Source organism: Gigantopelta aegis, chromosome 13 (assembly GCF_016097555.1).
Source record: "Gigantopelta aegis isolate Gae_Host chromosome 13, Gae_host_genome, whole genome shotgun sequence".
Classification (NCBI taxonomy): domain Eukaryota; kingdom Metazoa; phylum Mollusca; class Gastropoda; order Neomphalida; family Peltospiridae; genus Gigantopelta; species Gigantopelta aegis.
In genome coordinates, this window is record NC_054711.1 from 16,102,621 (window position 1) to 16,115,433 (window position 12,813).

Genomic DNA, 12,813 nt, shown 5'->3' on the forward strand with positions numbered 1-12,813 from the left:
ATGTCAATGGCGTAGCCAGCATGAGGCAGACGAGGCGATTGCCTCGTCTGGAATTTCCCCAGATTTATTTGATTTTTTCCCATGACACTGATATTTATTTTACAGGTCTGGGTTAGTCTCGGCGTTTTTTCCTCTCTGGCTACGCCCCAGCATATACGTGTTTTATGTAGTTTTCTGCCAGATCTGTAGTTCGCGCTTGGTTCACAGATGACGTGCGAGTGATCACATTCGATTCAGGGCGTTTCTTTTTCGACTGGTACCATATATAATGCCCACAAATGTCGCAACATTGACAAATATCATTTCGACGACAAATGTCGCAATTTCTCGGACACAAAGTGTCCTCTCCATTGACAAATGTCACACAATCGATGGCAAATGTCACAAACGTGGAAACCACAAATGTCGCAATGCTGATTGCTGAGTGTTTTATGTCAATTCTGCGACATTTGTGGGCACTACAACCATACTCACCAGACCCACATCCAGCTGCGTTGTGTTTTGGGCATAAATATGCCTGATCCATTTCCAACTTCTTTGCGATTGCTACCCTTTTAACACGTTTCCGATTAATAAAATCTTTTAATGACTAAAATTGCATATTAATTATAACTTTTCTCACTTTAGAACATCAATGTGTATATTCAGTATGTTTATGTGTAAGTAGTAGCCCAAACTGAATTACAGCAACAACTTCGTACGTACAAAAAGATATATATTATGAAATAACATGACGTTTGAGTAACTACAAATGTTATGACAATCAGAAACATATTGAGTTTACAGACACTGATGTCCTAACATTGCATTGAGGTCGCCTTGTAAAAGTAGTGGAGGCCACTTGCTTTGTGTGAATGGTTTTCCGTCATAGATAATAGCCAGGTGTCATTTATTTTAGTGTATAAATGGACACCCGTGCGTCATAACACCATGGGACATGGTCACAGATAGCTAAACGTAAAATGTGCCATTGACATTTTAAACGCAATTTTAATTAGTATTTAATAACATTTAAAAATTATTTTTTTTTAGTAATTATTGCAGACCTCAATTAATTACAGCCCTAACGTAGGATGTGGGGTGGGGGGTGGGGGGGGGGGGGATTTAAGGTATGACCATATCGATGCCATATAAATTCAAATATTAAGAGGAGCTAAAAATCACTCGCCTTAAACTAGTCTGAGGGAGTGGGAGTGATAGCTCACCTTAAATGGCGAGGTCTACTGCTGGGTAAATATAACTTCATTTCGTGTATTTTTTGTAACACAATAAATTCAAGTATTCCTCCGATTGAAAACCTCTCTCTCTCTCTCTCTCTCTCTCTCTCTCTCTCTCTCTCTCTTCTCTGTATGTCTGTCTCTGTGTGTCTGTCTGTCTGTCTGTCTCTCTCTCTCTCTCTCTCTCTCTCTCTCCCCTCTCTCCCCCCTCTCTCTCTCTCCCCTCTCTGGTCTGTCTGTCTGTATCTCTCTCTCTCTCTCTCTCTTTCCTCTGTCTGTCTCTCTGTGTGTATGTCTGTCTGTCTGTCTGTATCTCTCTCTCTCTCTCTCTCTCTCTCTCTCTCTCTCTCTCTCTCTCTCTCTCTCTCTCTCTCTCTCTCTCTCTCAAAGTTAATAAAGGAATAAGTGACATCGCCCTTAAAATTGGACCTATATACACCCCTCTGCCTTAAAGGCGCATACCTTAGTTTGAACCCGTGAAAATAGACACCAAGTTTGGATAATCTACAGACCTGTAACACTTTTGAATAAATTTACAATAAACTGAAACAAGAGTATGTGACGTTAAAACGGAGAAATAGCCCTAAAAATAGACTAGAACTCGTCTCTCGTTACTTCTCAGACGCACGTGCGTTTTAAATAATCATTACAAATGTATTTTGTGGCATTACAAACACCAAGATGACCATAAACACTTCGGTTCTACGGAAATGGATATTCTAAACAATAAAATATAAGTAATGTTTGATTTTAATTATAAAAAAAAACAGCTCCAAAATTGAAACATTCACCAGTCTTTAAAAACTAGGGTTTGTCCCTTTAATATGCAATTTTTGTCGTTAAAAGACTGTTTGTCTAAAACATTCTTTAAAATGTCAACAAACTTCAGGACAGTTTTTTAAAGACACGTGGATCTTTAAAAACTGTATATCTTGCTTCTCGTTGAAATTGATGTAACCGTCTTGCGTGCGCTTATTTCAAAGAAACAAAAAAGGTTTCAACAGAAATACCATACATAGCCCGTTTTTATCAAAAGGGAAACGATGAATTGGTATGTAGCTTCATAATGAATAAAGTTAAATTTCACGTAAAACATATGATTAAGTTTTAAACCCATACCAACTCAAATAACATTTTTGGAGGAAAACAAATCAGTGTAAATCATTTTTTTTAAATCTTAACAAATTACCATCAAATTATATAGATTATATCTCATTTTTAATACAGGGGTGAAGACAAAATGCCAGAATAGCCAATGACCTGTATTGTCATTGAAGTAATAGAAATGCTGTACACATTGACCAATGGCAGAACTACGTGTGTTTTACCGTGGCTGTTCCATCAGTTGCCTTCGTACCTGTACTGGGGCGGGATGTAACCAAGTAGTAAAGCGCTCGCTTGATGCGCGGTTGGTTTAGGTTCGATCCCCGTCGGTGGCCCCATTGGGCTGTCTGTGGGATGGTGCATATAAAAGATCCCTTGCTGCTAATCGAAAAGAGTAGCCCATGAAGTGGCAACAGCGTGTTTCCTCTCTCAATATCTGTGTGGTCCTTAACCATATGTCTGACGCCATATAACCGTAAATAAAATGTGTTGAGTGCGTCGTTAAATAAAACATTTCCTTCCTTCCTTCCTTACCTGTACATAAAACAAAAATGTAATCTAATTTTATAGTTTGTAAAGAAACATTTTTATTTATACTAAACCTTTTTAAAAAAATTTTATTCGAGTTCGTCTGGGTTAAAAACATAATACATGTGGTATGTTTTTATATGAATTTTAACTTAGATACATTTGGATCTCTGTACACAAACGGACTATATATTGTTTGAGACTCAGGTACCTTTAAGGGGTATGTCCTATATGTGGAGTGTAAACGAATACTTTGCTTCTGGACATAAGTTCAGGCCCGTAACCCTCCGGGGGGGGGGGGGGGGGGGGGAGACAGTTGCCCACCTGAGAATCTCACTTTGTTTTTGTTTTGTTTTTTACTCCTGAAAATAGCATACACATCTCAGGATTTAATTTGTATAGTGTTTCATTTGTTTATAAACAGTAGTGCCCCCCACCCCCGGATTTTGATCAGGGTACGCCCTGAAGTTCTAAACATTCGACCAGTCCTCATCCGTTAAACCTACACATAATAATACTATTGACTGGAACACTGTCGTTTAACATCGTGGCGTAACATGAGGTGAGAATGCGTCCATCTATTCACATGCCTTTAGTCTCGATCGCACTCCGATCCTTATCGAAACAAGTAGTGGAACATCTTATATAAAGTAGTGCAACACCGGAAACCAGGTAGAAAAGGAGTTGCGCCGATAGACTGTTTATGGTAAAACCATAATTTATTCCTTTATAAAGCGTAGCACACTTAAAATCGCCATTTATTCCTTTATAAAGTGTAGCGCACTGTAAAGACCATCACTTAAAACCATAATTTATTCCTTACATATAGCGAAATACCGTCTTAAAAACACCTTATGTAATGTTTAAGAAGAACAGTTGTAAAACAGACATTTATTCCTTATATGGCGTAGCACAGTCGTAAAACCATAATTTGTTCTGTATAAATACTTGTAGTGTAGTAAACTCTTAGAACCCAATTTAGCCTCGAAGGTGTTAACCGTTTTTTATTCTTTCTGTAGTAAAGCTTTAAGCGCTAACTTAAATTCGTATTTTATTCCTTGTATACCGAAGCAATCTTAAAACAGTAAGTTATTCCTTTTACAGCGAAGTACAGTCGTAAAACTCGTCGAAGTACTAAAACATCATTTATTCGTTATGTAGCATATGTGATATCCATTATACAGCGAATCAAAGTCTTAAAACCATCATTAATTCCTCAGATAGCGAAGCACAGTCTCGTACACGATTCCTTTTATCTATGTTTTGAAATTTTCGAATCGTGCTGATCGAGACAACTGACATCTTCTTTTATATACAGAATGTTCCAAGACTCTTTGTTTCACCAAGAGATCAGAACGATCGAGACTAACACACCATGTATTCACTACCACCGTCCTTCCACCCTCCTGGGTTTTAACTTTCACGTGGAATGGAAATCTTGAAGAATACTTTTCCTCGCCGCTTTCTTTCTGGCAATCATTCCCGGTTCCGATCGCGGAAAAGCATCGTCGTCGTACGGGATGGTGACTTCGACACGCGGAATGCAGTCCGTGCTAACGGGTCGCTTTAAGGCCGTCGCAGACGTCGGTGACATCATTTCCGGAAGCGCGGGAGTCGAAACGCAACGGGCGATAACCGCGAAAGGACTTCCGGAATTGGAGACATTTAAGCTGAGCGATTCGTGATGCGAACCGGGAAGTACACTTTTTATTTTCCGTCGCAGAGAACATCTTTTTTTTACCTTGCTTTGCACATCGTTGCTGACAACGTCCGTAGCGAGGTCGGGGACGCTACTGGAGCGTTCCGTTTGAGCAAGTTTCGATTTCAAGTAAAAACGTTTAGTGTTGGAGAATTTCGATATCGCTTCGGAGCATTCTGTCCTTCCCACATAGCGGGCCCATTCCTCGGCGCAAAGCTTTCTCCCATGGTCTCGAAGTTTAGGGTCACCCCCTGGAATATAAAATAAATAAATAAGAGATTAAAAGAAGAAGACGAAGAAATCCAAATTGGTCATTGGGTTAGGTAACTGCGGTAAGTTCAGTGAACCGCATTTCGCTAACGCTCGCTAGACTGATTTTTACGCCATACAATAAACCGAAAACCACTTCGGGAACCAATCAAACTTTTCGCGATCGTTATCGAAACGTTTGCTGGCTGAACTTGGGGAAGATATTTAGCTACTGTCAGCTAACTTCAGATATGTTGGTAAACTGTCATAATAACATGTTATATCTGTTTCTATTTTACAATAAAATAAAACGTTTTAGGCCACGTGTCATGTTTCCAAAGTCAGCTGTTGTTGGAGTTGTTATTTTTGTGAAAAAAGAAAGAAATGTTTTATTTAACGACGCGCTCAACACATTTTATTTACGGTTATATGGCGTCAGACATATGGTTAAGGACCACACAGATTCTAAGAGGAAACCCGCTGTCGCCACTACATGGGCTACTCTTCCGATTAGCAGCAAGGGATCTTTTATTTGCGCTTCCCACAGGCAGGATAGCACAAACCGTGGCCTTTGTTGAACCAGTTATGGATCACTGGTCGGTGCAAGTGGTTTACACCTACCCATTGAGCCTTGCGGAGCACTCACTCAGGGTTTGGAGTCGGTATCTCGATTAAAAATCCCATGCCTCGACTGGGATCCGAACCCAGTACCTACCAGCCTGTAGACCGATAGTCTGCCACGACGCCACCGAGGCCGGTTTATTTTTGTGAGGGTACTGGAGGACCAGCATGGTCCTATCGCCCAGCCCGTCAACTGGTATACACTCTCAATACTGACCATTTCAATAAGTACGGTCTGGTGATCAGATAAATAGTCTCCGATCTCCTAGAGAAGGCGCGTATGCGGGAGGTGGGGGTGGTGACGAGGGGGTAGTAACATGTTGTAAACATGCCTTCATTAATTCATTCGTTTTTTTTTTCCAAAAAGAATATCCTACACAGTGAGAGTGGGCACTTTAAACCAAATGTCAAATTTACAAATAAACGCAGGGGCGGATTCAGAAGATTTCTTTTAGGGGGGTGGGGGAGTAACTATGGAAAAAAGGGCACATGGACCATCTCGTGAAAAGGGCAACGCAATGGAATTTTTAAAATTTAATATCCAGAAAAAGCGGCACTTGAATATATTTAGGCGGGGCGGGTCCCCTGGTCCCCCCTTCTCCTGGATCCGCCTCTGAAACGATATTGAATCTTGTCCATAACAGATTTCCCTATCCAGGCTGTCATTACATAACCATTTTTTTCACATTTGAGCGCAAATTGAAATTCTGTAAAGTCTCGAAACAGCAGCTTTTATAGGATATTGTCAAATACCGCGTGAACAAAAGAATCGAATGAATAAGATACCGCATAGAGGGAAAACGTGTTTGCTCATAGCACAGAAGAGTTCTTCATGGGAGATAACTTAGAACGAATCAATTGAATCAATATGTACGTGTATTTATTGGAAACCGTGAGCAGCGGAGCCTCAAATTAAGAAGGCGGAAAATCGCTTTCATCCATATTTGATGAAATTCGTTAGAACTCGCGGAAACACAATTGAGAGAGAACAATTAACATGTGCCAGTGGCTGACCCATAATTATTTTTAAATAGACTAGTAGGTTCTTTAGACTTAAAAAACATTATGTGTTTCCTGGAACGTACCAAAAAAAAAAAAAAAAAAAAAAAAAAAAAAAAAAATAAATAAATAAATAAATAATAATAATCATAATAAAAATAAAATGGGTAAAGTAGGTTGGCTTAATTTTTTCTTTATTTTTTTTTCTTCTTCTTTAAATTACATTCACCGACGGGTTCATACATTACGTATGTACTCGTTTAACCTATCGTCTGAGGCGCTTTCCGTCACAGGATTGAACCACCTCCGTGAATCAATTCATCTGATTGTGTGTTTTGTCTCGTTCCAACCGGTGCACCACATGGCACAACTGGTCAAAGGCCGTGATATATGATTTCCTGTCTATGGGATGGTGCATATAAAAGATCCCTTGCTACTAATGGAAATATGTAGCGGGTTTCCTCTGATGACTACGAGTCAAAATTACCAAATGTTTGACATCCAATAGCCGATGATTAATAAATCAGTGCTTGAACCTTGGATATAAGCACGAAAATAAGTTAAAACTGAAAATAAATCAATGTGCTCTAGTAGCGTCTTTTAACAAAACAAACTTTAATTTTTAAAAACTGTTAACATATATATATATATATATATATATATATATATATACACACACACACATACACATAAAAAATTTAGATAACCAAATATTTTGAAAACAAAATAGGATCGGCCTTTTTTTTCTAAGTAGGGTTTGGTTTCCGAAACACATTTTTTTGCGTCCTGTCCTGTTAAAATTAAAGGCGCAGACCCTAGTTTTAACACCAAGTTCAGTTAATCTACAAACCTGTAACACATTTGGATAAAGTTTCAACAGAGTGAAAGAAGAGTCTGTGACGTTAAAACCGGAAAATATCCTTAAAAATAGACTAGAACTCGAATCAATAACCGCTACTTCTCAGACGCGCGTGTAAAATGCATCTTTGTTGTGTTAAAAACACCAGGATGACCAGAAACACGGTTGTACGGAAATGGATTATCTAAACAATAAAATATAAGTAAAGTTTGATTTCAGTCAGCATAATCGGCTGTAATAGTGAACAATATGCTGTAGTGTTTAAAAAGTAGGGTCTGTCCCTTTAAACGCCGTAGGACCATTTTGACGGTCTGTTTATGTGAATATTCTCCTTTAAAAAGCCACCACCACCCAAACAAACAAACTTGTAATACAAACATCTTGTGCACTGTTTCAGATTCCAAGCAAACTAACCCCCAAGGTACCCTTCCACCCAACCACCACCACCACCCCAGTTTTACTGCCACCAGGTAGGGGGAATTTAGTTCAGTCGGTTGAGTGCTCGCTTGAGGTGCATGCGTCGAGGGATCGAAACACTTCAGTCGATTCATTCAGCTGATTAGGGTTTTTTCTCGTTCCAACCAGTGCACCACAACTGGACAAAGGCCGTGGTATGTGCTTTTCTGTCTGTGGGAAAGTGCATATAAAAGATCCCTTGCTGCATTATGAAAAATGTAGCGGGTTTCCTCTGATGACTACGAGTCAAAATTACCAAATATTTGACATCCAATAGCCGATGATTAATTAATCGATGTGCTCTAGTGGTGTCGTTAAACAAAACAAACTTTAACTTTTACAACCATCACCTAATAAATTTAAAGTTCTCTGATAGACATTTTGATGACGATGAACAATTGGATGAAATACAAAAAAACCCCACCAAAAAACCTCGATTAATAGAAGGAGTAAAAAGGATAGTAAGAATAGACCCCTTGCCCCCTTATAAATCCGGCACTGATTGTAAGGCAGTTATTCAGGGCTCCCCATCCCTGACAATGTCATTGATCTGGGGATAATAAAGTTTAAAAAAAGAAGGCTACTTTAATAAATAACTTAAAGACATTGTTGTTCAAATCCCAAATAAACAAAACCCCAAGACACGCTACTCTCTCCCCCGTTTTACTACCAACATTTTATCAAGTTCTTAAAAAAAAAATCTGATAGAAATATATATGATGTACCTTTATAAAATTTAAACGCACCAAATAGTGTGTTCGAAATTGAAACTTCTGATAGAAATATCTATGATGTACCTTTATTTAAATGTCTTTAATTCTAGCGCCGTCACACACACACACACACACACGCACACACACACACACACACACACATACATACATACATACATATATATATATATATATATATATATATATATATTCAAAGACGTCATCTGTGGGCTAATTGTTTCTCCATCTTGTTTATCTTTTCAGTTGCACACCGGGTTCGACAGTGTATATGACAAACAGACACTGGCAATAACTTCTTTCCCCCATCTCCCCCAAGGCACAACTACCATTAGCTCGCAACATCGTCTAAGTTAAACTTTAATATATAAGTTGCAGATGTTGTTGTTCAGAACCCAAGCAAACTAAACCGCAAGACCCCCTCCCCTCCCTCCCGTTTTACTACAACCATTTTTATCAATTTAAAGTTCTTTTAAAAAATCTCTGATACAAATATCTATGATGTACTTTTATTCAAATATCTTTATTTCTTGCGCCGTCACACACACACACACGCGCACTCTCTCTCTCACACACACATACACACACACACACACACACACACACACACACACACACACACACACACACACACACACACATATATATATATTATTCAAAGACGTCAACTGTGAGTTAATGGCCTCTGTTTCTTGTCTAGCTTTTCGGTTCCACATCGGGTTCGCCAAGTGTCCCTGAAAAATCGAGGCTGACAATGACGTTTGGTTTCATCCCTCCCCAGGGCACAACTACCGGTTCGCAGCGTCATCTAAGTCGAACAGGCTACTTTAATAGGTTGCAAAACAAGCCATTGGCAGTTTGGTGTGAACTTAATTTGCACGAAGGCCAAATCTTGTCAATAGAAAGAAGGTGAGAATGTAGGGTTGCAGTTGGAACACATGTTGGAAAGGGCGTTCGATAAATCGCCAATTATGAATTATTTCAAGCTCGTCAACCAGGGGCGAATCCAGGATTTTGTAAAAGAGGGGGGGGGGGTGGGGGGTGTCATAAGTGTTTTAAAATATTGAGTTTACTGGCGGCAAATGAGCCAGACTAAAGGGAATGAAATCTACAGAGGGTTCAGGGGGCCACGATCCCCGAAAAAATATGCATATTATTTTAAATGATCGTTTAACTTTTAAAACTGACTGATATATTAAAATCACATTATTTAAAATCCTTTAAGCCGCATTAAAACGAAAACTGAAAAAACTTTAATCCATTGTTCTGTACAGACACCCTACATAGCTAATACATTACCAGGCCCGCATGCTTGAACCATAATTGAATATAAGAATGAAAAATCAAGCTAAAATGAGGGGCGGGGAAAAACAACCACAAAAAAAAGAAAAAAAGAAAAAAAGAAAAAAGAAACAAAAAACAAAAACAAAAGAGAACAACAAAAGTAAAACTTAAAATAACCAAAATGAAATGGTGCACAATGATGATAACCGATGACCTAAGATGACATTGTAACAGGAAAGGAAAGGAAATGTTTTATTTCCGCACTCAACACATTTTATTTACGGTTATATGGCTCAGACATAAATTATGGTTAAGGACCACACAGATATTGAGAGGAATCCCGCTGTTGCCACTTCATGTGCTACTGTTTTCGATTAACAGCAAGGGATCTTTTATATGCACCATCCCACAGACAGGATAGCACATACCACGGCCTTTGATATACCAGTCGTGGTACACTGGCTGGTACACTGGCTGGAACGAGAAATAGCCCAATGGGCCCACCGATGGGGATCGATCCCAGACCGACCATGCATCAAGCGAACGTTTCACCACTGGGCTACGTCCCGCCCCCGACATTGTAACAGATTCCGATCACACCATTTCTGGACAGTTTTATTACGAACCTAGTCCAAAGGGACGTAGACAGTTTCACTACGAACCTAGTCCAAAGGGACGTAGACAGTTTTGGTTCTTTCGACGTCTGAATATTAAGCTGGTATTCAAAACTTGTGACACCATGTTTCAATCGTTGCTCAACCGAAACAGTGCAACAAATGAACACACAAACCAAAAAAATGTATAACCTACCGTACTCACTAAATCCCGACTGAGTACTTGCGTTATTATTAGCACAACAAATCTTCCAACGATAACATAAAACATTTGCCCGCCATTTTAAATTTGCTAAATAGTGGAAAGCAGCTCAACCTGCACTTTAAGAAAGGTAATGACTTAATGTGCGCCCTGCACTACTAGGAACCCAGCCATTTTTTTAAATTTTATTTTTACCTTTTTTTTTTATCAAAACGAATTGTACATTTATTGTTAAAACTGTGACCTAAACCTTGACCTCGACCTTGACCCTGTGGTCAGTATACTGACCAGCGTAAAGAAGAAGCCGCGCGCAGTCTGTTCGTCCTTGGATCGCCGCTTTCATCAGCGCTGTGAAGCCGAGTTTGTTTGCATGATCGATTTTGATTCCCTTGTAGTCCTGGAGTAAGATTCGAACAACGTCAGAATGACCTGGAAATAGAAGATAAATATCATGCTTTTAAAAAGCAAGGTTCCAAACATAACATGCACATCAGTAGCGGATCCAGATAATCCATTTAGGAGAGGTCCCAATGACAAGACGCGGAATGCCAAGGGAACTTTGGGGGAGGTTTGGTGGGGGGATCGTAAAAAATAAAAATTAATATATTATAAAATTATAAGTGTTGCAAAATTAAAGGGGGTCGAGCCCCTGTCCCCCCTAGATCTGCTTTTGCGACATATATATTAGAAAAGGGCCATCAAGAACACGGCCAGCGTCAGGGAAATGATATTCCAAACACAGCGCCCAAATCTACCAACCACGAGGAGCCAGTCTGAGCCAATCACACTAATAACATTGTTAGCATCGCTGGACAGAAAATACATGTGCCAGAATCAGAGGTAAAGAAATCCCGCTTAAACACAACCGTGAACTTAAAAAGGGACATTCCTGAGTTTGCTGCAATTTTTAAGTTGTTATCGACTAACAGAGACTTTTTAACGATTGTAATTACATATCGAATTTTTTTGCATACAGTATTAGTGGCTGTATATTAAAGGTGTTTCTGATCGTTCTAATATTTGTACTAGGTTAAATTTCATTTTATTTCCTATTTTTTGTTTCGTACGTACGAAATTATTTGAAGATAAATTCCAGTTTAGGCTTCTTACAAATATTAAGACGACCAGCAACACATTGAATATACAGACACTGATATTCTAATCGAGATACCGACTCCAAACCCTGAGTGAGTGCACCGCAAGACTCAATGGGTAGGTGTAAACCACTTGCACCGACCAGTGATCCATAACTGGTTCAACAAAGGTCCATGGTTTGTGCTATCCTGCCTGTGGGAAGCGCAAATAAAAGATCCCTTGCTGCCTGTCGTAAAAAGAGTAGCCTATGTGGCGACAGCGGGTTTCCTCTAAAAACAGTGTCAGAATGACCATATGTTTGACGTCCAATAGCCGATGATAAGATAAAAATCAATGTGCTCTAGCGGCGTCGTTAAATAAAACAAACTTTACTGATATTCTAAACACGAAAATATATTTAATATGTAAGTTTAATCGTAGAAATATTTTATCATTTGGAAACATCTTACAATGCAGTAAACTCAGGAATGTCCCTTTAACGTTTGTTTTGTTATACGACACCACTAGAGCACATAGATTTATTAATCATCAGCTATTGGGTTTCAAACATTTGGTTTTTTTTTTTTTAATTTGCTTATTGCCCCTAGAAACATGAGCAAGGTCAAGGTTGGGTGCCTTGAATCATTACTGTACATCGTATTATTGTATATACATAAACAATACATAATTAAAGCTACACACTCAAGAGAATATAATGCATAATGAGAGAGAGAGAGAGAGAGAGAGAGAGAGAGAGAGAGAGAGAGAGAGAGAGAGAGAGAGAGAGAGAGAGAGAGAGAGAGAGAGAGAGTTGAAAATATTGAAAGAGAGAGACGCGCTACATTTGGTAATGTTTTAATTTTGATGTATAGTCTTAGAGAGGACTGCAACATTGTTTTCATAAGCAGCAAGGGATCTTTTGTATGCACTTTCCAACAGACAGGATAGCACATACCACGGCCTTTGAAATTCAAATCATGGTGCACTGGATGGAACGAGAAATAGCCCAATGGGCCCATAACATATATCAGTGTCACACGGCTAGTATATCAAAGGTCGGCTTTTTTTTCCTTTGTTTTTTTCAAAGGTGGATTTCGATGCCTCTGTACTTACGAAGGATTCATACAATGTCTGTATGGCCTGAAAATAGTAACATTTTTGTGTTGTTGTTGGGTT

The 12,813-nt window shown here is 39.0% G+C and overlaps 1 protein-coding gene across 1 annotated transcript in view; it reads right to left on the reverse strand.

Moving 5' to 3' along the window:
* Positions 1-3,319: 3,319 nt before the first annotated feature.
* The window catches only part of LOC121387731 (photoreceptor ankyrin repeat protein-like), a 41,235-nt gene continuing 31,741 nt past the window's right edge, over positions 3,320-12,813 (reverse strand). Inside the window, exons 3-4 of the mRNA XM_041518928.1 lie at positions 10,852-10,992; positions 3,320-4,799 (exon numbers count right to left, since the gene is read on the reverse strand). Of these exons, the coding sequence (XP_041374862.1) occupies positions 4,270-4,799; positions 10,852-10,992 (671 nt within the window). The 3' untranslated portion in view covers positions 3,320-4,269. The remainder of the gene's footprint in view (positions 4,800-10,851; positions 10,993-12,813) is intronic.